Source organism: Elgaria multicarinata, chromosome 8 (genome assembly GCF_023053635.1).
Source record: "Elgaria multicarinata webbii isolate HBS135686 ecotype San Diego chromosome 8, rElgMul1.1.pri, whole genome shotgun sequence".
In the NCBI taxonomy this organism is placed as follows: Eukaryota; Metazoa; Chordata; class Lepidosauria; order Squamata; family Anguidae; genus Elgaria; species Elgaria multicarinata.
Window position 1 is genome coordinate 20,778,684 of NC_086178.1, and position 27,024 is coordinate 20,805,707.

General features: G+C 42.1%; 1 protein-coding gene across 2 annotated transcripts in view; it reads right to left on the reverse strand.

The window, feature by feature from the left end:
- Positions 1–27,024, reverse strand: part of FNDC3B (fibronectin type III domain containing 3B) — a 328,130-nt gene that overhangs the window by 93,673 nt on the left and 207,433 nt on the right. For both annotated transcript variants that reach the window (XM_063131975.1, XM_063131976.1), the window contains exons 7-8: positions 5,279–5,337; positions 678–835 (exon numbers count right to left, since the gene is read on the reverse strand). In XM_063131975.1, coding sequence (XP_062988045.1) covers positions 678–835; positions 5,279–5,337 — 217 coding nt within the window. The remainder of the gene's footprint in view (positions 1–677; positions 836–5,278; positions 5,338–27,024) is intronic.

Consider the following 27,024-nt stretch of genomic DNA (forward strand, 5'->3'; position numbering starts at 1 on the left):
ATTATGGGAGAAGGACAAAAATGTCTCTTATCCACATTCTCCATACCATGCAAAATTTTGGTACAAAAGACGAATTGTGCAGCTATATTGACCCATTCAAAAGTGTACTCTGTGTTACAAAGGTCAACCCTTTGCCAAGCCACTACAATGTTAAACTGGCCATGTGAACTGGACCTAGGTCCAGAGGATTCCCTATAGAAGCCATGATGGATAAGATACTGTTTTTTTGTTACATGTGGCAAAGCAGGCTTTACTTTGTACGCAAAGAGAAACTCACACTTCCATAAGCCCTATCACTTATTAAAATTAAATGACATCCAGATTATGGGAATGGTTTCAGATGCAAAAGGCAATTCCATAAATTTCTCTACTAAATGGCCCTCTTTCTAGATGAAATGTGTGGACTACACAGTAGTCCACCTGGCATGGCCCCAATATTCCACTCCGGCAGTCATTGGGGTATATATATAAATTCTTAACAGGCAACTTTTCCAGCTGGTGAATACCATGGAAAAAATGCTGGGAGAGGAGATTGGAGAAAGCAGGAAATGACAAAAATGGCAACAACTATGAAAATGGAAGGAACGTCATGCTCAACTCTGGGAAAACAAGGGAGGTCATTTTCTCTCTACACCTCCACCCTCCACCACATTAGATTTTAATGTGCACACATCTACCTGTAAATCATTTTGTACTTTCCATCCCTCCCTTTGTCTGATAAGGCAACTTCGTAAGTACAGGTATAAGGCAAACCATTGCTGTGTCTGTCTCCGCTTAAAAGGCCATTTGGAGGAGACCAAGTCAGCAAAACTGTTCTTGCCTGAATATGTGAAACCTTGGAAGATAAAAAAAAAAGATTTGTTAGTATTGATATCAAGATACATACTGGAATTGTAAAGTGAATGTATGCATGTACATATGCACACAAACTACCACCACCACCACTTAACAATGGCATTCAAACCATGAAGGAGGGCAGGGCAACCTCCAGCATGCTGGCCTAATTCAGCCCATGGGGTTGTCCAATCCAGCCATGTGAACTGAGGATAACAATTTGCGCATATGATAAGGTAGACGCTACTCCATGAGATCTCATGCCATAATAAATGCATTAAGTCTATTAAGGTGCCACAGGACTCTTTGCTGATGTCACGGTACCAAACTTCTTGGAGTTTCTAGCTTGATCCAGGGACATCTGCAGGTTTCACCAGAGGTCTGTGATGTAGAGAGGCGTGTCGGTGGCAATGCTGAACCCCTGATGTGTAATTCAAAGCATGCACAGAGAGGCCTTCTTGTATCAGTCTTCTTGGGGTTTGCCTGGAATGGATTGCAGAATCCATTCTAGAGTTGGGGCAGAGTGGAATGGGACCATTTTGTACCAAAACTTTTTACAATGGAACCAACTGGTCCACCCATCCGTAGTTCCACATTTGTGCAGCTGAAAGTCAAACCAGCCGTAAGTGGAGAGCTCTATGATTAAGATTTCCCATCTTTTTGTTTTGGTAATTAGCAGCCCTGTAGGCAGACAGCATTTGACTTTCTCTTCCCATGCCCTTTCCCCAATATGAATTACCCCCAGCTGTTGTTAACTGGAGGGTGGAGTGGGGATAAGAAGGAAGGCAACAGGTGCAGACAGTGGGGCTGCCAAAAACATGGCCTCCCACATCATGTCTGGTTTTGGCTCTGACATACCAAGCACATGTGTTTCGTGGCAAGCTCAAATACTAAATCCTTTCATTCAGCTAACAAGATGGTGTTATCAGCTAAGTTATTATCTGTAAATTCAGTTAATCTCATCCTGTACCCAAACATCTGTAACATTACAATTTTTCACAACTGACTTTTTGATCTTATTTAGATTCAACTCTTTTTTTTAAAAAAAAAACACCAACTAATATATATTGTAGACGAAGCTTACTGGGTGAAGGAAGATTTCATGTAGCATTAACATTTTTCTCAGCTTATGTAAAGGAGTGATTGCTTTGAACACCTGGACTGATTAAAACTGGCATACAAGCCAGACGTCTGCAGCAAAAGCTCAATGTCTCAAATCAAATTAAAATGCCTCAGGTATCCTTATGGGATGAAATGGTAGCCAAGAATAAAGGTATTAACAACAACAACAACAACTCTAACACACAATATTTGATAATTAGGGACTTTATAGATAAAAAAATGAGGACAAAAACATCCAATTTGGATTTCTGGGGGTGGCTTATAAAACAGCACAAGTTACTAAAGAGAGAGGGTTCCCCGCACCCCAGAATCCTTTTATTATGGACAAATGCTTGCATAACTGTTTTGCATAAATTCTGACAGGGACTTGGAACTTAATGTACCATATCCAGCCAATGTTCTATTGGAATGGTTTATTTCCTTTATGATCACTAGCTAGGACACACGTATCCATGTAGAACATATGGCTAAACACAAAAACAAAAGAGTTTATCCTTTTATGAACTTTAATAATTTGTAGAATCCAGAGAATAAAATGAATAGCAAGTCTTGTGGATGCTGTGGAAGAAATAGCTTGGAGGACAGGTATTTAGGACAGAGCTTTAGGGTGGATTCCTGCATTGAGCAGGGGGTTGGACTCGATGGCCTTGTAGGCCCCTTCCAACTCTGCTATTCTATGATTCTATTTTGTGAACCGCCCAGAGAGCTCCGGCTATTGGGCAGTATAGAAATGCAATAAATAAATAAATATTTCATACACGAAGGAGGCAGGGGGTTACATCAACCATAGTACTGAGAAGTTAAAATTCTGCTTCTTGATAGAGGAAGGTCAGACCACAGCTGCCTATCCAGTAGCAAGAGACTGAATGGCCCTTAATGGACTGAGGTGTGGGCCAGGATCGCCCTCAACCCCAATTCAAATTCTAACTCAACCATGAATTCAGTCTTAGCCCTCCACCAGAAGTGGTTCTAGATTTGAAGGAGCACCTAGTGGCATTTCATCAGTGGTCTGGGGCTGACCACAGATTTGCCTAAAGGCATCAGAATCTTGGCAACGACCCACTATATTAAATTTCCCCACAGATCTTCAGAGCGCTCAACATAGTGACACTGCAAAGCACTGTGGGGAATTTAACATGTTGTGTGGAGAACCAAAAGTAGACTCTGCTGATCAAACTTAGCATCTTGAATTGGATCAAAAGGCACCAATGAGTCTGTGCAGACTACAAGCTACCATTTGCTCTACACAATCTCATCACAAGGATTTCCCTTATTTTGTACATGCTCCATTGGAAAATTTTCCTGTGAAAGCCCTGCTGAAATGATTGAGATCTGTACAATTGCATAGTGTGGATTCATTTCTATGGAGTTTACATTCTAATTCAAGCTCTAGAGGCCCATGATATTTTACAAGTCCCTGTCGTTTCTTTACATATTATTATTATTATTATTATTATTATTATTATTATTATATTGCATTTATATCCCACCTTTTTTCCTCCAAAGTACCGAAGTTGGCATACATAATCCTCCTCGTCCTCTCCATTTTATCCTCACAACAACAACACTGTGAGGTGGGTTGGGCTGAGAATCTGTGACTGGCCCAAAGTCACCCAGTGGGTTTCCATGGCAGAGTGGGGACTAGAACCCGGATCTCCCAACTCCCAGTCCAACACTTTAGCCACTACACCACACTTGCTCTCCATTTAGAGAAATGATTTCCACTTCTATAAAAAAAGCAACAGAGATGGACACCCAAAATCACAGGAACTTTATGTCTGTCTCTACAGTTTTTCGTATAGGAGGAGAAATCATGTCTCTAAACATCCCAAGGCCTGCCTCCGCATTACTGTCTCTGATACAAGGGGATTCCTCCATGGGGCAGGACTTGGAGCCTAAGTCCTGCCTGTGGAGGTACCCCAAGAAGGCCAGACTGGGATGCCTCGCAAACAAGATTAGGTCCACACACCAGAGGATTTGCACTCCTGATATAAAGCACATTTTTAAGCTGGGTAATCCAGAACATTCAATTCTGCTGCTGCTGCTGTTGTTGTTATTAGCAAAGCATATTTTTCCCTCTTACTGAGCCATATAACAGCTCACTGGAGCTGTATGTTTCTGTCACAAAATAAACATTTTACCAATTAAAACACACTCCTTGGAAGAAAGGAGAGAAATAAATATAGCATATAATATTGAATATAATACTGAATAAATTATACATCTTAATTAAACTATCAGTTTTTTCCTTCTCTTGTAATGTTCCACTTATTTATTTATTTTAAAAAAGAATGATTAAAAACAACAACAAGGCCAATACTACTATTTATACAAAAGCACTACTGATTATATCATGTCTATGGCTCTCTCATTTAGACTTGTGTATATCATATATTAGATGTCAATATAAAGTTACTACTGGCTGGAATTTTGAGTAGCCGTATTACTTACACATGCGATGAAGTCAGAAGCAAAGCATGTAGGTCACCTCAAATGAATGCCACTAAAACCTTTATACCAGACTGTCCTATTACATAATCTCTGCACACCACACATGTGAAAGGAGAGCTAGAAATAATATGCGAGGAATGCCGTTGAGAGCATTTTATGTGTTTATGGGGCCTATTTCTGCACATCCGCTTGTTTTTAAAAGCCAAATGTCTGACTGCATGAGCTGCAGCAACAATTAAACGTTTTAAGATAAGGAGCCACAGCTGAGGCAAGGCAGCATTATGGCTTTTGCTCTGACAGGGCCTAGCTAGGGCAGATGATCACTATATGGATGCTTGAGACGTAGCTATTCTAGTGCATTTCTCAGCTGTTTAAATGTATAAAAATACTTGTTTTAAAAGGTTGGTTGTTGTTGTTTTTACATTCTCACATTACTGTAGAAATGGAACAGACCAGAATTAAGAGTAAAACACATGTGAAAGTGACACAGACTGGAAATTAGTGCATCACTAGATGATTATACCAGAAACTAGACCCAGCAGTTATATGCTCAGGGTCCATAAGGTCAGTGACTGGAGCAGAAGCTTCAGTTGCCAAAATTAGACCTAGAAACGGATGAAGATTACAGTGCAGCCGTTACTGTTCGAACTGCAAGGGCAGAAGTCTAGCTTCCCTGTAGTTATATAGGTGTGGCTAGTTCAGATGCTTCATACTGCCAGCTGCCGTTGCAACACCCTCTCGCAGATCAAATTCAGAGTACCTTCATTTTATCAGAGAAATACATACATAATACTTAGACATACAGGCAGAATATCTTTGATTTTGCACTGCTGTGTAAACAAAAGCACAGTCAAACCCAGCAATCACATACCTGTGGTTTCTCAATTCCAGAAAGAACGTCTTGAACCCTTTTTGTTTCTGTGTCGCATTCTGCACATAAAAAGAAGAAGAGGAGACAGGGAAAAGTAAGTTACAGTTACATGCAGCGGCCAAGAGCGACAACTGAGTTCTAAGTTCATAAGAGTTCATAAAATCAGAGAGACAAAATCACATCTACATGAGAATTCACAAAATCAGGAAGACAGAGCATAAGAACAAAGAGACATGCTGGATCAGACCAAGGGTCCATCTAGTCCAACACTCTGTTCACACAGTGGCCAACCAGCTGTTGACCAGGGCCCCAAAAACAGGACATGGGTGCAAGAGCACCCTCCGGACCCTGTTCCCCAGCAACTTGTGTATATAGGCTTACTGCCTCCGATATTGGAGCATATGTAATAATCTTCTCAGCCCAAGAATCAAGAGCGGATGGTGACATTTCATGCTCCTTCCATGCAGTTTATTTCCTATCCATTGCAAACTCCTTCCACTGTCTTAAGGTTTACATGATGCTTAGCCAAGCTCAACATCAAGTAGGTTGCTGTGAACCAATTCTTGAAACCAACTTTAAGCAGGATGTGAAAACGTGATTTAAGAGCCAACCCTATTAGCATTAACTGAGATCAAGGCTGGTGCCAATGTAAGTTTTAACTATGGTGAAGGCCAGTGGGGCAAAGGTGTAGGGAATATACACCGGAGAGAGAAGAGGAGCATCATTCTATGTCTCGCTCCTTGAACCATGGGAAAGGAGTGCTACAATACATATGCACCGGCTCAGAAGGTGCATAGCAGCAAATCTGCTAGCATTCTACTCACATTGTTCTCAAGGATTTCATTGAGGTGGTAAGCTTGTGTGTGGGCTCTACCAATCAGCAATTGGGGGGTCACATAACTGACTACTTCTCTATATCTCACCCCAAACCTGAAAATGGACAACTAGTATGTCAGGGATTTCACACACACACACACACACACACACACACACACACACACACACCCACACACACACCCCTAGGTCCTGGGTCCAACACAACTGAAGACCTCTGGTTTAAACTATGCTGGAAAAATCACATGGCCGTGTCTTTGACTGGATTGTGCCAAGAGGCTAGACAAGATAAGAATCATTGTAACTGTATTTGCAAAAGAATACTTCCAGGCTTTCAGCCAAATTGAATGAAAAGGAAATACATTTGGGGCACCTTTTTTTTTTTTTTAAAAAAAAAAAAGCTTTCCTACAGATTTCCCAAGAGTTTGGTGGCTGAGACACACTTTTTTTCTGACCCAAATTTACTCTTGATGTCCAAATTGATTTAGAGCATGTAGCAGAATTAAGAAATACATACTGCGAGAGGAGCCCCACCTTTGTGTTTATGTTTGAGTTCCTGATTTGGGCATGCTTCTTGACTGGAAAGAAGCAAACCAGGAGCTGTGACTCATTCAGAGTTGCAATGGCAAATTGCTCTGAGCACTGGTACTTTTGCTGCTTCTAGGTTTAATAGTCACTGGAGCATGTTCAGAGGAGGGCAACGAAGATGATCAGGGGGCTGGAAACAAAGCCCTATGAGGAGAGAGTGAAAGAACTGGGTGTGTTTAGCCTTGAGAAGAGGAGGGGAGACATGATAGCACTCTTCAAACACTTGAAAGGTTGTCACACAGAGGAGGGCCAGGATCTCTTCTCGAGCATCCCAAAGTGCAGGACACGGAATAATGGGCTCAAGTTACAGGAAGCCAGATTCCAGCTGGACATCAGGAAAAACATCCTGACTGTTAGAGCAGTACAGCAATAAAACCAACTGCCTAGGGAGGTCGTGGTTTTTCCCACACTAGAAGCATTTAAGAGGCAGCTGGACAGCCATCTGTCAGGTATGCTTTAAGGTGGATTCCTGCATTGAGCAGGGGGTTAGACTCGATGGTCTTCCAACTCTACTATTCTATGATTCTATGAGTTGCTGATTTGGGCTTGCCTCCTGACTGGAAAGAAGCAAACCAGGAGGTATGACTCATTCAGAGCTGCAATGGGCAAACTGCTCTGAGCACTGGTACTTTTGCTGCTTCTTGGTTTTAATAGCCACTGAGGGAGTCCTCAGACAAGTGTTTTATTGCATGCTTGTTACTGGGCACTCACAGATTTTTGTGGGACCTATTCATGATGACGTCTGTGTCCTGCACGCCTCCCGCCCCTTCTAGCTTTCTTCACGGAACAAAAAAAGACCCCGGTAAAATCCGAATTATTTTTGAGATGGAACTTGCTGCTATCCTACTGTGTGCAGAAGCAGCGAGATCAAAATCGCTCACTGAATGGGCCAGGTGCACATTGTTTACTTCCTCTTTCAACAGAGAAAGTAATGAGGGACAAAAGCACAAGCGTAGAAGCAATGGTAAGGAAACGCAATTCCCCCCCCTCCCGTGTGATGATCCTCTGAATGATCCAATCACACCTGATGTAGAGAAACAGCAGAATCAACTACCCCTGAGTGCAGGTTAATTGAAGGAGGCAAAGCTGGAGCCATCAATCATTCAGATGTGCAGTTAGTGCCACAGCACATAGTTTGGGAATTAAGATAGTGGCCATTTCTACACCTGCCTTTTTCCCGGGATTGTCCCAGGATCATCCCTGTGCATCCAAATGACACACAGGGGATCCCGGGAGCAGGCAGGGATGATCCCTCCACTTGCCTGGGATAATCCTTAGGTGTAGAAAGGGTCAGTGAGAGCAGCCCTGTGGGATGAGACTCAAAAAGTCTATCTAATCCAGCATCCTACAATGCCCACATGATGCTCACCCTGGAATATAAGGGCAACAGCATTCTCCTGCTTTTGTTCCCCAGCAACTGGTGTACATAGGGACATTGCTTCTGATCCCAGCCATCATGAATAGTAATTAATAGCCTTATCATCCATGAATTTGTCTAATCCCCCTTTAAAGCCATTTACGTTAGTAGATGTCACCACATCTTGCGATAGTGATTTCCATAGGTTCACTTTGAACTGCATGAAGAAGTACTTCCTTTTGTCCATCTCTGCCTCCATACCATTGGGGTTTAGAACTCCAAAAGTTAATCTCCTGTGCACTGATAGGTTCTTACAAGCCTTTGGTGCCTGCAATTAAAGAACTGTATTTTGTAGCATCCGAAATAAATGAGGAACTGGACACAGTGTCATAAAGTAAGAAAACAGATTCCTAACGTGGTCTCAGCAAAATCATCTGAGTTCTACTAAGGAAAAGACTTATGGATTTGTCTATAGTTTCACTGTTGTGAAATTTAGTGGCCGATGAGCCAATAATATCTTGATCACATCATTCATAGAACTTGAATGGCTGCCTGTTTTCTTTTGCATTCTAACAATCAGAGAGCAAGTCACCTTTCCTGTCTAGGCATATATTGCAAGGAGAGAGCAAAGATGGCACTACAGGATGACTGAGCACGATGACTATCTTGAGCTCAGAGACAGGCTGACTATACTTAACTTGTCCGTCAGTTTCAGACAATTTCCTTTGAAAGGAAGAAACACAGAATGATTACTCAGCTGCCGGCAGACTGCAAACAGTTTCTGGAACATTAAAATAACAACAAGACATCCATCTGATTCTGCCTACTTTCCTATAGGGGAAACCAGTAAAGTGTTTATCAGTTCTTTATGCTATTATTTTTGGATTACTAAATCAATCGTATTCATATGATTACAAGCATTTCTAGATAAGGCTTTTATTCTGCGCTTGTCATTCCTTAATCATGGAAGTTTGCAGGTGCATTAGATGACAGCGTACTCCTCCAGTGTCTCTCCTGTGCTTTCCAAGCATTATCATGGGGTTCTTTTGACTGGGGAAAATCCAGCATTTGGGGGAATAGTAGAATGGAACAATAGTGTAGTTGTGCAATTCCATTATACCACAGCGTCCTGTAGAGGTTATATAGGAGAACGTAGAGAAAAGCAGAGAAGGACATACACACCCCAAATGGTGTGCAGATATCTGAGCTTAATCCCACAATGGAATCCAGAAGCAAAAACAGTGGGAAGTGGCAGGTTGAAAGCCTCATCTCAAAATGCCCTATTATGAATTCATCTGAGTCCCCGCTCCTTCCACTGAGGAACTTAGAATGGAGTGCCTAGAGGAGATCCCATTTTAACCATATAACAACCCTATAAGGTAGGTTAAGATGAAAGATGGTGGAAGGCTGAGGGTCACCTTGTGATAGGGATATAAATGCCCCAGTTAGAGAGAACACCATGTGATAATTCCTATTCATGCCAACTAGAAATCATAAAGAAAACCAAGGTCAACCATTTTAGCTATTAATTTCATGTAAGTTAATGTCACTTTCAAAATACACTATGTTCAACATCTAAGGTCTTCCTCCAGCTGCCTACTCCGAGGGAGGCTCAGAAGATAGCAACAAGGGCCTTCTCAGTGGTCCCCCCTCCCCACCAATTCTCCCCGATGACCTGGCACCAGCGTTGTTATCTTTTTGATGCCAGGTCAAAATGTTTCTCTTTTCCCAGGCATTTGGCAGTACATGATGAATTTCAATTGATCCTGGATTTGTTTGCTGTTTGGCTGATTGCTCAAGTTGATTTTAGATATATGTTGTCTCTGTGTATATTGTCTGTTTGTGTTTTTTATGTTTTAAAATTTTTTATGTTGTATTTTTAATGTTTTAACCTTTGTAAACTACCCAGAGAGCTTCAGATATGGGGTGGTATAGAAATAATAATAATAATAATAATAATAATAATAATAATAATAATAATAATAATAATATCTTCTTTGCATATCCTCCCAACCACCTAGTGAAGGAGGACATTATAATTCCAGTTTTAGGCTAGGGAACAAGGAAAAGGCCTTTTACCACTGGTCCATCTAGAGAAGTATTGTCTACATTGACTGCCAGAGGCTTTCCAATGCTAGAAAACTTTTCCAAGCCCTACCTAGAGATACTGGGGTCTGAACGTAAGACTTTTAGCATTCTAAGCCTGTGCTCTACCCACCGAGCTTTGGCTTTTGCCCAACAAAATGTGCTTCCAGATGAAGAGGTCTTTGCATTAACAATTAGAAGGGCATTATGAACCTATTCCGTCTTTTCTTCCTTAATGGATTCTCCGCAGTAAGAAAAAAAAAAGTGCCGGGAAAACACAGGAAGGTTACAGGTGGAAGACATCAACGTCTGGACCCTTCGTAAAACCCTGTGAAGGAAGCAGGGTGATGGTGTGATAAAAGCCTGGTCTGGAAGCACCCTAAGAAGGTGAGGCCCACATCTGTGATTGGAGTAGTGATCTGAATACAACTCCATGTTTGATTTTCCATAGAATGGGCTATAATTATGTTAGATTTATAAAGTATGTTACATTTAAAAGATCAGGACACATAATTGCTGTTACTAAAATGATTTCATAAGTAGGTCACTGTGTTTGCTTATTTTACAGATGAAACTTGAAAATACTGACCCATAACTGGGCATGTTGACACCTTAATCATAGAATCATACTGGTTCCCAGAGAATTTGTTTGAAATTTATTGCACTCAAGTTCTTTAGCTTGAGGGTTATCTTCCCAGTTCAGTCTCAGTATTGGTCTATTTTGCATCAGCATATCATAAATTAACATATGCAGATGAAGAACAGTGAGGGACGGTTTTCTAGTAGGAAAGGTGATGACAAGTCTGGCTGCTTCCCTCCGCCTGGCTCATGCTCAGGGCAAACATGAGATCACTGTTCAGCTGATAGTAGGAAAGTTTATGGTAGCACTGATAATTTGTACATTTGGTGAACAATTCAGGTGACTATTCATCAAAGGCATAGTTTAGCCCAGGTAGGAAAATAAAAGAAGCAACCAAAAAGTGGAATCATCACATGAAACAGCCCTGAGAAAATATTCAGTACACATTTACTGGAGGACCAAGTTTGAGATGGACTTGCTGCCAACACACAAAGGTAGGTTGAAAACTATAAATCTCAAGACCTCCTCTGAAAATCCCGGAGGCCCCATTGGGACCTAAACCGGAGTAGAACATGTGTGGAATTGAGCTGTTCCTGTATACTTGGTGGGAAAATGTCCAAAGTGGTGCAAATCACAACTGGTCCCAGTTACTCTGTCCTTCGCCCCACCCACTGCTGAGATGTGGTTCCCCTCCTCACTGATACCTTTCCTAAATTGGAATTTGGCCCTCAGACCAAAAAAAGGTTCCCCATCCCTGGTTTATGCAGCCTCAAGACTTCAAAATCCATGATGGGAGCACAACTATGAGAGATGCATGGAAACATCTGGGCGCTTTTATTGATATGATCATTGATAACAGTGGAGGAACCGCAGCACAATGGGAAACAGCTGAAATCTGAGTAAGAGGGATTTTCCTAGAAAGTCACCATTTGGGTCCAGGAAAACAAAAATGAACATAGACATGTGGTTTTGCACATGCTAGCATCAGATTCAGTGTTATCATTTGGGCCATTTAAAAGGTAGATCCAAACCATATAACCTGAGTTTATTCAGTCTATGTTCCACTCTGGCTCTGTAATAAGTATTCCCATCATTAGGTAACAATATGAACTCTGGAATTTTCTCATACACATATTAATCAGTCAAACTACAAATGCTTGGAGCTACAACAATATCTTTTAAACATAACTTAAATTACTTCCTACTGTGTCTGAATTTGCTTCTACAAATGTGGGGGGAGGGGAATTAGACCTCCCCTTCTTACCATGGCAAAATTCTTTGTAGTTATTACATCACCTTAGCTGCCAGAAGCTAAAGCTGACTCATTCCTGACCTTTAATCCTTAACATGTGGACCAGATTTTCTCTCTTTAAATTGCTTTATAGCAGGGATTCCGGTCACACTCAGTAATGAGATGAGATAAAAATAAAACCGCAAAGCTCAATGAAATTTCATTTCCCTCTCCATGTGGAAAAAGTGACAAGTTTTCTACAGTAACTAACCCTCACTTTGACCCTTTTCAAGTCAATGATGACTAGTACACTCAAGCTGAAGCACTGGATAAGAATAATAAGTTACAGGGACGATAAAATAAATACGGCGGTTATGTCAGAGCTTAAAGGGGGGTAGGGGTGGAAATAGAACTCTAAACATATTGACCAGCAGGGAATTAATAATTCCTGAAATAACTTCTGCTTTATGTACATGCCTCATACTGGCAAATCCCATACAAACTTGTAACAGGGGCCTCCTCCCATAAAAGGCCTTGTTGGCTTTGAAAAAAATATGGAGGTGTGTTTTATTCATAATTATTCATTTATTTATTACCTATAAATCCCAACTTTCTTCCATCATAGAAGTCAAGGGGACTACATGTAGTTCCCAGGTGGTCTCTCCTCCAAGAACTGACCAGACCCAGACCTGCTTAGCTTCAGCAAGATGGTGGCTCTATGCTTCATTCGTGCCTTTACCTTTGCATCAATGGGGCCTTTAAGGCCGCCATTGGCATGGGGCAGGGGAAGTGAGCAATTTACGGAGGCTTCGGAAACGGCACAATTCACTCCGTTGCATCAATGGCGGCCGCCAACGATGCAGGAAGGGGAAGTCCACAATTTGGACCATGGGTGGGTGGCTGCTGAGCAGACACTGGAGACTTGCAAGCCTCTTCTGAAGCTCGTGATGCCCAGCAAGCAGGCACAGGCAGCTGCGGTGGCAGGGCGAGCGACCGCTGAGGCAAGTGCAAGAGACTTCGCCCACCCCTACCTTCAGACCATGCCCTTTAGCATCCTTAGGGGCTTTTGTTTAAGCTCACCACTTTTCTTGCCAGACAGGACAATATGGCAGGTGCGTATATTAAGTATGCAAGAGCTCAATGACAAACTCCCCTCAGACACTGCGCCCTTCCCCTGGGATCTCGTGCAAGTTCTTCTATGCATCTTAGGGACCAGAGGCCTAGCTTGCATATGTTTTGTGGTCTGTAAATCCTATCAGCTGCAGTGGCTCCCACTGTCCCTTGCTGTCTCAGTGTCCCTGATCATTAGTAATACTTGCCCTCACTCTTGCTGCCAGTCAAGTGCCAGACTCTGTTGGCTCCTCCTGCCTGTGCACAGAAAATGCCCTCAGGAATTAAGGAACCCAGTGTGGTAGTTGTCTGAGAGACAGAAAGTATCTGACATGCTCTGTGAAGAGCTACAAGTCCTGTTCAAGTTTACTTGCTTGTGCGTTCCTCTTTCTCTCTCTCTCTCTCTCTCTCTCTCTCTCTCTCTCTCTCTTCCTCTCCCACTCCATACTAGAAGCGGGCCTGGGCAAGAAGCTCACTGTTCAAAACATTGCCTATCCTATATCAAGAGTGCAGAATCTCTTTCAGCCACACGGCTGAATTCTATTTTGGAGAAGCTTTCAAGGGCCAAATTCCAGTGGAGTGTGAGGCAAGACAAAAGGATCAGGGCCAAAACGTACCAGCATATTTCAGCTTAAACCTCTTACTGCCAGTAACACAGCTTTGGGAGAGGAGACATTTCGACCTTTTAGAGTGGGGAAAACCTGGGAAACAACCAAATAATAAGCAATTGGGGGGAAAGTGGCAAGTGGCATGGCCATCTGTTGTTGTGAACCACCCAAAGAGCTGTTAATGAACCAGCCAGAAAGCTTCAGCTATTGGGAAGTACAGAAATGAAATAAATGATCATCATCTTTATCAGAACCTGGGTGGGTCGTTCTGGAACCGCAGGAGGGGTAGATTTGGTCCTGTCCTAAGATGTTGTACCACTGACCTATATACTAAGTGTAAGCTAAATTTTCTGAATGTGGATCCATATGTAGCCACAACAATGCCACATCCACACACAAAAGAGTAGGTATCATTAGACTTGGGGAACCCCAAGATTTGCTCAACCTCAAAACAAACAAACAAAAAGCCCAACTACCTGAAGATCTTATATCCCATCAGTGGTGGAGGTGATTAGAATCTGACCTGTAGGGCTCCCAGTTTGTGACCCATGGCACTGGACAACATTTGTGGGGAAAGAGTCATTTAAAGAGCCCCTCTCCCTGCATTTAGATTGAGAGATAAGCTACAGTAATATGAAAAAAATCTATAGGCACCAGCTCAACCGTATAGTAGACAAAAGACACAGAACTGCTTAGTAACAGGTATATAAATACATGAAGTCACAAAAGGTATGTGTACACCTACACTCACACACACACACACACACACAGACAGTTCAATGCCTGTTAAAAACTCTATATCCAGCAGAGGTCAGTTGAGAGCTAGAAGCAGATTCTGAAGCAATAAAGCAGAGAATCCTGTGCAGAAAAGGTACAAAAAAGAGATTTCAAATAATTCCACAATAGATTAGGTGCCCATCTGAGAAATACATCACAGAACCTCATCTTAATATGATAAATCTTAGGACTGGCAACTAAACCACGAAGTGAAAAAAGCTCTGTATTGTTTCTTGAATTGCCTTTTGCCATAAAAAACGCATCAATGGAGAAAAAAGACAAGCAATGTTTTAAATATCAGAGAACAATGTGCCAAAATTTTACAGAACTGGCAGGATCATGCAGAGACGCTATACGGGTCATGATCCACAGAACTTCCAGTGGCCAGTATAACCTTTCTTTCTTTCTTTCTTTCTTTCTTTCTTTCTTTCTTTCTTTCCCGTTACGAAGCACAGCCCCTTGCACTGCATGGGAAACCATGTGTAAGTCAAAGAAATTTCAAAAGCACATTATGCAAGGCACCTGCACTCTTGAGATGAAGAAACTAACAGCGGAATCTGGGTACTTTACTGTCTCAATTAGAAAACTGCCTTATACTGAATTGTAAAGCTCACTGTTGTCTGCACTGATTGACAGCGTTTCTTCAAGATTTCAGACAGAGGTCTTTTCTCCAGCATTACCTGACATGCTGGGAATTAAACCTGCGACCTTCTCCATAGCTTTGCCACTGAGCTATGGTCTCTGCCTGCCCCTGTAATCCCATGCTAGCTTGCCAATGGAGGAAGCTACCGGTCTGCTCTCAGCTGGACTTCAGCAGCTACCATTAACTAGAGCCAAAGGTGGAATTGCAGCTACCAGCTCAGCAGGGGTTAGATGAAAAGAGGCCAATAGGAATCCACCTCGCCCTGTGAAGTTGCTGGACTCAGGACTGCCTCCTTGGTCAGACCATCCTGTTGTTCAGGCGAACACTGAGTTGTAAGACTGCCTGTCCCTGTAAACCTGCTTGGCTGCCTATCTATTTTGCAGTTCATCTCCAGGGTGCAGGGCCACTATTCAAAGAGGAAGAGGAAGAGGAAAAGGAGAGAGAAAAGGGCAAGTCTAAAGTATAGTCAGACAAATCCAAGCATCTGGGTATGTCTAAAGGAGCACCTGAGGTTATGACCCTAACACACAATTGAACCCCAGTGCCATATAAGATGGCACCTACACTGTTATATTAAATAATTGGGCAAAGCCCTTTCTTTTCTCCCAGGCAGTTTGGAGACTGTGGCCTTAGCTAGACTAGGCGAAATCCCGGAGCGATCCCTGGGATTATCCCTGTGTGCATCCACATGACGCACAGGGGATCCCGGGATCAGGGAGGGATGATCCCTCCGTTGCCCTGGGATCTCGCCCTCGCCTTTGAGCCTGCTTTTTCCGCAGTCTCAGAATGATCCTGAGACCGCGGAACATGTGGCTGGGCATCGCGGGTTGTCCCAGTTCCTCGTGGAGCTCTGCGCCCATCGAGGGTGGGAGGGAGGGGGAAATTAAGTTTAAATTAAAAAAAACACCTACCTTTCTGTGCATGAGCGTTCATGCGCTCTTCTTCGTTAAGAAAAAATTTAAAAATGGCGGCCACAATGTCCTTGCCCTCTGCGGCCATCGCGCGCCGCATGTAAACAGAGGGGGAGATCTCACGATAAAAATATCGCGAGATCTTCACCTCTCCGTCCCGCTAGACCGCTAGGTCTAGCTGAGGCCTTAGTTATTAGATTGTATGGCTGTTTTTATGTATCTTTGTATTTATCTACTCCTGTGCTGTTTGTCATTTAGCAGTGTATTTTATTCTTTTAACTGTATTTTTCTTTTATTCTTTTAACTGCTTATATTGTATTTTATTATTTTAACTGTTTGTAATCCACCTGGAGAATGTTTTTATTGGGCAGATTCAAAATATCATAAACAAACAAACTCCATTCCTGAAGTCATGTCTCCAATTTATCATTTTGCCTCATTCTCAGGATAAAAAATTAACTGACAAAAATTAGAAGCCCTATTCATAGGCAAAATGTCTTTCTGCAAATTGCTAGTTATTTAATTCATTATGATTATATTTTCCTTGCCAGGATAAGGGAATGCTGCTTGTGGAATTTTCAGCCTAAGGTGCCAAAATAATTTCACTGTCCTAGGTACTATGCACCTTGACTTGGAGGCAGGCCACACCATTTGCTGCTGCACCTCAGGAAGCAAAATGTCTTGGATGGCTCTGGGGCGGGGGGCAACGAACTGAGGAAATGGGGCAGAGAAGGAGGGCTTCATGAGGTGTGCGCTGTTCGTGTGGTACTGAAAAAGTAATAAAATGTTAACGATAAAAAAGGTGACAAAATTGAGTCAAATTGAAAATGAGACAAAATGGAAATAAAATGAAGCAAAGCACTGGAAAAGGTGAACGCTGACATCTCTTAGCAGGGTCAACTTTCAGTAAAGATGCAAAAATAAACGAAGCCCTGATTTGTCACGTTTCTTGGATTTAAAGCTTGTTTTACGAACCAGATGGATTTTTACGAGGCCTATAGGAGGCCTACATGCTGGCCTGGATCAACAACAAATAGAAAAGGATTACCCAACGTCCTGCGGCCTGGATTGTTCAGTTAAATATACTCCCCCATCAAGTGTCCTGCATTGTAAATGGGGAGCCATGAATAGGGAGAGATTCCATCTGTTGTCTTAAGGGTCGGATGGATGGAGATGTACAAGGAGTCAGAACTTTTGGAAAGCCATGAAGGGAGACAAGAACAGTTTTCAAAATGAAAGCAAATATAAATGACTCTCATGACAAGGGTCACTAGAGAAACTATCGATGCCAATTATAGGCATGAAGGAACTCTCTCTCACTGCCAAGTTGAGTAAGCTTCTGAATGGTGGCAGGGGTTGCGGGGAGAAAGGGGAAGTTGGAGAAATAACTGAATGCGTGGCATTCAGTCTGGCCTAATCTATACCAAGCAGGATATAGCACTATGAAAGCTGTATGAAAGTGGTATATGGTATGTGTCAATGGGCCCCAACAGTTGTCAGTGCACTTCGATACCACTATAAAGCAGTAGTGCGGCTCCTGCCTCTGATATACCGCTTTCGTAGATGCAATACCCTGCTTGGTGTGGATTAGGCCTCTACCTTTAGGCAACTACTTCTCTGAATATTTTTAGTCTTTCAGAGGAACATAGGAAGCTGCATTGGTCTATCTAGCCCAATATTGTCCACACTGGCCAGCAGCAATGGCTCTCCAGGGTTTCAGGCAGGATTTCTTCCTGGCCCTCCCTGGAGATGCAGGGGGTTGAACCTGGGACCTTCTGCATGCCCAAAGCATGTGCTCTACCACTGACCTAAGACCCTCACTTATGTAGAAGGGGTGAAAAAGGAGGATGAACTCTTGAAGACTAGGCTCTGGTGTTCCTCAATGAAGGGCAAAACTAGATGTGATGTGGCAGCCATGAGTATTTTATGCATTTGTCTACTCCATTTATACATGAACAGGAACGGGGCTGCACACTCTTTACACAAAAAGACACACACAGCGGAAAGCAGCAGAACCTCTCCACTACCCACCACCTTCCCAGCCCTCTGCATTTCAATGCTCTAAGAAATTCTCTGCCTGCTCATTTCTGATATCCAAATTGGACTAGGGGTGGGAACTGCTAAAAGCAGCAGACCACAGCAAAGTCAGTTGGGATTTCACGTCCCTTTTTGCGGAAAAGAGTGGACCATGCCCACTTCTGCCATGTATAAGAATGTGACAGACAAATGCATCAGTGCCCCCATCATATCTAGTTTGGCCCTGATAGGCAGCTTGTCTATTACTATTCATGTTCCCTTGCAGCTACAGGAGAATGCAAGATGTGCTCGACACATATTCCCTGTACAACAGCATGGTTGCGTTATGCAGCAGAACCTTCTGCACCAGTATGAGGTTCCATGGCACTTGAGCAAGAGTACCTCAGCGGTGAAGTCAATTTGGGGATGGGTCCCTGAAAGGATAGTTTGAACATTCCTGGCATGGGGGTTAACTGAACCAACGTTGCAGAACACCTTGGCCTGTGAAATACAGGTGGCCCCATCTCTGGCTGTCTTTCATCAGCTGGTGAAGTCATGTTCTTGTTGGCAGACATTTGCCTTGCTAAGTATAGGATATTTTATTTAAAGATTAAGTGCCTCCTTTGTATTTTACTGAATATATTATTTTATATGATACCGATTTTTTTAAAAAATAACAACCTGTAAGATCCCTGAATGGCACATAGGCAGGATGAAATAGAAATTCTGATATAAATAAAAATGAATAACTATGCTGGAATCAGTTCTGCAATAAATGTTTTAGCTACCACATTTATTCCTTGTGAGTTAGAACGAATTCCAGAAATCCCTTATAAAGCAAGGATAGGAGTTAACGCACATACACAAGGGGGAAAATGTGTCACAACCCAAAGTTTCAAGTTCCCATAAGGAAGAGTTTGCATGTTTGCTCCAACAGCAGCTGTTTTATGCAAATTGTTTGAATTGCAAGCCCTAAAGCTAATTGAAGTATCTCCACTGTAAACACAACTTAAGGGCTTGTTCACTCCACCCTTTCACAGCAAAAGAAAAAAAGGAGGAGGCTTGGCTACACTTAGCGGCTGATGATAGAAAGTATTTATTATTTCAACATCCCTTCCATTCCAGTGAGATGATATGGGCCTTGCATGCCACATGCCTCATTCTCAAGCGCAATCCCATGGTTGTAGATGTGTCACTCATAACATAATCTGCACTCTCAGAATTTCTCCCAGGATTTTAGAGGCCACGGCCATCTCAAATGCTGGTAGAAACATTTCATCAGTCATGCAGAACGCAGCCTCCAATCTGAAAGAGAAGAGGGCCTTTCTAACATTATTATGCTATGACTGATCGAAACCATAGGCCTACATATTTCCATGCTCTGAGCAGCTGACAATTGTCAGAGTCCAGCAACATCACATGCTTGGCCAGAAGGCTCAGCATGTGTGACCTCCATATCCTGGAATAAAAATGGACAGTGTAAGCCCTTCTGCCAGTATGACTCTATTTCCCTTTCCTCCCCTGGTTTTCCCTCAAGCTAATTGAGCTGAAGTCTCTGCGTTTGAAGTATTCTCTAAATATTCTGCAAACCACATTGAAAGGAATGTGAGGCAGTACTGGCCCGGCCCTACCATTAGGCAGGTCCAGCGTCAAGGGTAAGCATGGTTGGACACAAGCCAAGGACCCATACCCCATCAACAAAAGCCCCTGGAATTGCTCCTCCTCTCATCCATGCAATCTGCTTGTTCACTTGCCTCTCGCTCTGGTCCTGACAATGGTGGTAGTGAAAGTTGACAATGGTGAGAAAGAGCAGCAGCAGGTGCCACACCCTACTTGCTCACTAGCTCTCTACTTGTCACGCAAGCAAGTGGTAGCAAGGATGAGAAAAAGCTGATGAGCAATAGCAACTGGTGCCAATGATAGTGAAAAGGTAGACACACAGAGGCCCCCCAAAGAACCTGAAGCCAACACTGTCATTAGGCCCACCTCATGTGGCAGATATCGTCAAGGGAATATTATTTCCACCATGGGAATGTGACATTTGGATTTTACACATGAGAAACCAAATGTTCTGAGCTATTTCAGTGAACTTGGAATCTTATGTGAACTGCCTGGAGAGCTTCAGCTATGGGGCAGTAAACAAATGCAATAAATAAATAAATAAATAAATCAGAGGAAGGATGATGAAGAAACTAGCAGATTTTTTTTTAATTGCTTTTTTGACTACGTTCTTTTCCACAAGCAAAGAACGGATTGCTCACACGCATATGAAGCAGGACCTGTCTTATGTTTATTGTCTTCTTCCTCTTTATTAGAACTGCTGAAATAGCGGCAGCAACAACTACCCCTTGTATATTAAGGGCCAAGTTCTGAGCAAAAATCCTTGCTATGACCGACATGCAGCTGGTCCATCAGAAAGCCAAGTTGGTTTTTCTTGGAAAAATGCTGCAGCCTATGACAAACAGGAGGGTATGCACAGCTGATGCTTGTGCTGCACTGCAACAGATACACAGCACAAAACTCAACTCTAGCTGGTTGATTTTGAAGGTATGCCCAGTTAAACAGCAATGCAAAAGCCACATACAGGATAAAGGCAACCTCAGAGCACTTCTTCCAACAATAACCACCACCTTGGGGGGCTACGAGGTCCCTTGTTGGCTACAATGAGAAATGAAACTCTTTTGTCTGTAATGCTTTAAATGCATCTAAATGGAGACCACATGTTTTCATGGCTAAGGGAATAGCGAGCAGTGAAATCCCTAATTCCATCTTCCCCAACCTGGTGCCCTCCAGTTATTTTCGACTTCCTCCCCCAGTCAGCATGGCCAATGGTTAGGAAAATGGTCACGAATGCTGGGAGTTGTAGTCCAAAACAGCTACAGAGCAACAGATTGGGAAAAGCCTCAACCTAACCCAGCTGCCATATTGAGCTAGTAAGTTTTACAACAGCAGTAATATATGTACGTTACCCTGCCCTGCCTTTCCTCAAGAGGTTCAAGGTGGCTAACATGTTCAAAATAAATAAAAGTACTTTAAATAGACAATTAAAAGAGAGAGAAAAGGTAGCCCAGTAGTTCTAAGATAATGTTCGTAAAGTCACTTGAAGGCTCTTTAAAGCCAATCTCTACACAAATGAATAAGTGGACACAAATGTAGGGTTACCATATGAAAAGGAGGACAGGGCTCCTGTATCTTTAACAGTTGCATAGCAGAGGAAATTTCAGCAGGTGTTATTTGTAGATATGGGGAACCTGGTGAAATTTCTTCTTTGTCACAACAGTTAAAGCTGCAGGTGCCCTGCCCTCTTTTAAATCTGGTCACAGTATAGCAATTGCAGCTTTAACTGTTGTGATGAAGAGGAAATTTCACCAGGTGTGATATGCATACAAATGACACCTGCTGAAATTCCTTTTTCTATGCAGCTGTTAAAGATACAGGAGCCCTGTCCTCCTTTTCATATGGTCACCCTACACAAATGTGACCTCAGAAGTGGCAAGTCAAAAAACAGGGGGATAAAATAACAACTTCCCAGGACATGCTATAACTGACCTTAAAGGGGCCGCCCCCGGAACAAAAGAACTTCAAAGGGAGACTGCAATATGAAACCACTGGATTGCAATTCATCAAGACTTTCATGTTCTATCAGCTGTGGCTTGAACTGGAGTAAAAGTTGTTGTTGTTGTTGTTTTTATCACACTACATGTGTTAATTAGCTTTCCAAAGAAAGGATGTCTGTATTATCATCAACAATTGTTTTGTGAATGGCCACGGTTAATAACATCATTATCACTGTCTGTACCTTCTGTATTTCATTTTCCTCTGCCCTTGGCATTTACAATCACGTGTAGAACTCAGGATAATATTTCACACATCTCACGGAATGAACTACAGTGCACAAAAGCATGTGTCATAATAAATGCTCTCTTAATATGTGCCTTAATAAATGTGCTACCGTCTACAGTGCACAACAGCATGTGCCATAATAAATGTGCTACCGTCTTTAGAGTTGGAAGACCTAAAGTCGGTAGTGCACGCGTTGGTAACTTCGAGGCGCGACTTCTGCAATGCGCTGTACATAGGGCTACCTTTGTGCCTAGTCTGGAAACTTCAACTAGTTCAAAATACGGCAGCCAGGTTGGTCACCAGTACACCTAGGGGTGACCCTATTACACCAGTTTTAAAATCACTTCACCGGCTGCCAATTAGTTTCCGGGTGAAGGATAAAGTGTTGGTTATTACCTTTAAAGCCCTACATGGTTTGGGTCCAGGTTACCTGTGGGATTGCCTTTTCCCATACAATCCACCCCACATACTTACTTCAGTCAGCGAAAATTAGGCTGACAACCATTACACAGACGACCTTCTCTTCTGCCGCTCCCAGACTGTGGAATGGCCTGCCAGGAGAGATTCGCCAACTTAACAGTCTTTCTGAATTTAAAAAAGCTATAAAGACTGATCTCTTTCGGCAGGCCTACCCAGTAGAATTTAAAGATGTCTGGCTGTTATTTAATCATGTTTTAGTTTTATATGTTTTTAATCAGTTTTATGTATTTTATAGTATTTTTGTATTTGATGTTGTTCCCTGCCTCGATCCAGAGGGAAAGGCAGATAAATAATAATAATAATAATAATAATAATAATAATAATAATAATAATAAATAGTGCCACAAGACTCTTCATTTTTTAAAGCACTATAGACTTACAATTATAACAACAATCTGCCTAAGATCATCTTCAGAGGCTCTTCTGTGGGTGCCATTGCCCACAATTGCCAGGGAAAGAAAGAGCCTTCTCTGTAGTGGTCCCTCATCTGAGGAATGCCCTTCTCAGGGAGATCCCCGGAGATCCACCTGATGTCTTCAGTGTATATGTTGAAACTCCAGGTTAAGACCTTCCTCTTCCAGATAATGTTTAATCTGTTGCTCTGATTATTAACTTTACTGCTGGCTAACATCATTAAAGATATAATATCTTTAATGTTTTAATATTTAGTATTTTGTTTGTTTATTGTTGCATTTATTACTTTGGTTGTTATTTTAATGTTTTTGTTTTTTAATTATTGTAAAATGCCCCAACGGCATCTGCTACTTCAGCAGTATAAATCCAAGAAATTAACAATGATGGTGATAATTATTCTATTATTATTATTATTATTATTATTATTATTACTACTACTACTACTACTATTCATCTGCTTTTAGGCAGAAAACTTTTTTCCATTTTTAGTGTCTGATTATTTATCAATACAAAGTAAATTTCTACTATGACTTACACTATACATTTATTTTGCAGTACTTGCATGGTTAAAAGTACAGTTTGCAAATTAGTAGAGGCTCAGTGCTTCTAATTTTGAAATTTTGTGCTGTGAAACAAAATAGTCAAGGTATTGTTAGCTCCACATTTTTCAGCACATAGCAACATATTCCAAGTGTAGGGGACTGTATATTTACAAATTCAAAAAACTAACAACATCATTCAAACTTCAGCTCCCCTATTGGGACAATCAAGAAGAATTGTGATCGTCTCTGTCTAGGAACTGAACCAAGATCAACAATTCAAACATGTTGTCTTTGGAGGCTTACAGCTTTTGGTTGTAAATGGCCTAGGTAAATATCAACCTTCTCACTTTTTACTACTGTTTTTAATTAACATTATGACACACTATCCTTCTCTAAAAGGAAATAGTGTTACCTCTAAAACAAGATTTCAACGAAGTACAAAAGCCTGAGTATTTGCACTGGACTTGACACAGATTCCTTTCTTAACTTTCTGAAAAGAGAGGCCTATCAGAAATGACGAAATGGAAGACTTGGACAATCTGCATTATGTCCAGTAGCTGACATGGCAAAAGACTTTCCACATGCTTTTTAAAGTATACACAACCAAACACTATATTCCTTTGAAGAGGAAAACAAACTGGTCTGCAAAGTTTAAATGGATTCCATAGGAAACTATACTATGGTCTTGGTTAGAAAGAGACCAAGATAATAAACCTAAATTGGCAAGGTCTCCTATAAAGCCATTGAGTGTAAGACAATAGGAAAGGGCAAAAAGTGGGCATTGCCCATGAGAAGCAAAAGCAAAAAAGTAAAAGTCAGCCTGAAAAGCTTTCTAAGAATTTTTGCGTTTTGTTCTTTCTCCATTTATAACCATGCAGTTTTAAACTGAAGCTATTAGAGTGCTTAAGGGCAGAATCCTATGAATGCACAGGTAAAAGGAAAAAACACACTACAACTCCCAGCACTCCCCAGTCAGCCATTTCCGGCTGGGGAATGCTGGGAGTTGTAGGAATTTTTTCTGTCATACATGCATAGGAAAGGAAAGGAACCTCTCGTGCAAACACTGAGTCATTACTGACTCATGGAGGGACGCCAGCTTTCGCTGACGTTTTCTTGGCAGGCCTTATAGCGGGGTGGTTTGCCATTGCCTTCCCCAGCCGTTATTACCTTTCCCCCAGCTCGCTGGGTACTCATTTTACCGACCTCGGAAGGATGGAAGGCTGAGTCGACCCGAGCCGGCTGCCTGAAACCAGCTTCCGCTGGGATCGAACTCAGGCCGTGGGGAGAGTTTCAGCTGCAGAAACTGCTGCTTTATCGCTCTGCGCCACAAGAGGCCACATGCATAGGATTATGCCCTAATTCAACTTCAACCCAAACTACCACGCACTAAGTGTTAGAGCACTATGAATCTAGGAGCCCAGTACAAAAACTGAATAAGAAAAAGTACACCGTTGCTTCACTTTCTCACAAAATCCCAGCATGTTTTAATCTTGAAGCGTCTTTGAAGAGGCAAATGACAGTAACAATGACCACCATAATACAGACAGGTTACATTTATCCTAACTCTTACCCCAACAAGTGACCTTAATACATTCAAATACTTCAAATATCATTTTGTATACTTTGGATAACAGGGCAATCGTCCCCCATCCATAGGCCATAATGCAGATGAGGATCTCTGAAAAGGCATCCAGATGTGCACTGCAAATGTAGATACACACCTGGATCAAGTCTAAAGGTATGGCTTCCAACCTTTCTTTCAGATGAAGGTATCTCCTGGAATTTGGATGGGCAAATTTACATGCACAGTTCGAAGTTTTAGAAATGTTTCAGTGAAACAGAACCAATCTCCTATTGTAAAGTTTCTAACAGGTCTGTGAAAAGTTTCCATACCTAATGAAGACTTTTTCCATTTCATTCGGCTAGGTTTTGTGATTCTTTCCATTCTTTGCTATGAAAACTCTAGCAAAGGCTGGCTACCCTTGAATCCAGGCGTGGGCCAAGAGAATTTGTAATCCAGGGCTCTGGGTCTTACCACACTGTTCATCAAGGCTATGTAAGAAACGCTCTCAAGCCTTGGGAAGGTTGTTGATGGAGGGAGAGAATTTAAACTGTCTTTTCTTAAGAGTCAAGATGCAAATTCTGAAAAGCAGGCAGATTACAAAAAGCAATGAAAGGGAAGCCAAAAAGTCCAGAGTAGTTACTTTGATTCATCATCCGTCCACTACAAGAGTCACTTGGCTTTTGTGGGGAGCTGAAAGGGAAATTTCTGCAGACACGTCTAGGCTAACAGGAGGCTTGAGTTGTTACCCTCAAAAAGGGAAAGTGGAGTTTATGAACCATTTCTCAAAATTAATATTTCAACTCCAAGCCACAACAGCAATAAAAGGATCGTTACAAAGCTAGATGCCGGTTTCAGAAAACCTCAAATTTGAATTGAATTATGGGTCCAGGTAGTAGTAAATGAACTTAGCTGCTCGTAATTAAAGAAAAAAAAAGCAGCTAATAGGTATTGTGTAAATTTGGGTTTACGGCTGAGTGCAGCTTTGAAATTGCAAGCATTCCATCTGCTCACCAGCTGTGTCCTTAATCCCCTTTAATAACTTCAGCTTGCACCATACCATGAGAATCCAGGGCTCTTCAAAACTTTTTCTCTGCATTGACTGCCAGGATTTCCTTTTTTTTTCTTTTTCTTTTTGCAAACATCTCTCTCCAGTGACTGCTACGCAATGCAACCCTCAGAAGCTTCACGCTGATATAGCACCTGGCACCTGCCATTTGATGGGAGTGTCGGGGCAGACTGGGGGTAACTGTCTGCCCCAAATTTGGACTTGAAGCAAATGTCAACCGTGCACAAGGCACCAGAGCCCCAGAGTTATGAGACCAGAGAACTGGCTTCTAAAAATACGCATTTAAAATAGTCCACCCCACGTTCTCTAGGATACCCAGGGAAGTTCACAAGGATTAACGTCAAAGAATGACTGCATAAAACCCCATTGTAAACCAATGCACACACTGGGAACATGACATCTGCCTTGGGCCAATTTCCCAGCCACGGTTAGGAGAACTGGAGCACCCTGTGGGCCCTTACTCTCCTTCGCCTTGCCTCCCTCTTACTATCTCATATGCAAACACCTTCCCTTTCTGGAGCTATTCATTGTGCAGCGTCACACCTGCAAATATATAAATGCTCAAACACCAACAAATTTTGGTGATGAAAACAACCTTGGCTGGCACTCATGTTTGTGGAGATACAATCCTGCATGACGGTTAGCTCTGAAAAGTTAACAGGGGGAAGATTTTGCAGCAGCAGGAGGAGGAGCATGCACACTGTTAGCCACTGTGTGAACAGAGTGCTGGACTAGATGGAACCTTGGTCTGATCCAGCGTGGCATTTCTTATGTACACTTATAGAAGGTTCCCAGCTTCCTAAGCAAAGTTAGGAGCTTGGAAGTGTTACGTCTGCAGGAAATTGTGGGTTTTTTAACGTTTGGGATGCTATTTGGGGTGAAAATGGGACTGGGTCTCGTACTGCGAGACTGAATTAACCCATTGCCCTCTACTTGAAATGTGAGGAGCAGGACCAAAAACTTTTCTCTTCTCCCAGGCATTTAACAGTGTTTAACAACGCTAAGTTTGTTTTCTAACAGCCCCCAGAACTGTTGTTTGTAAATGGATACTGTTGTTTTATACTGTTGTTTTTATGTTTCTGATGGTTTTTAAATTT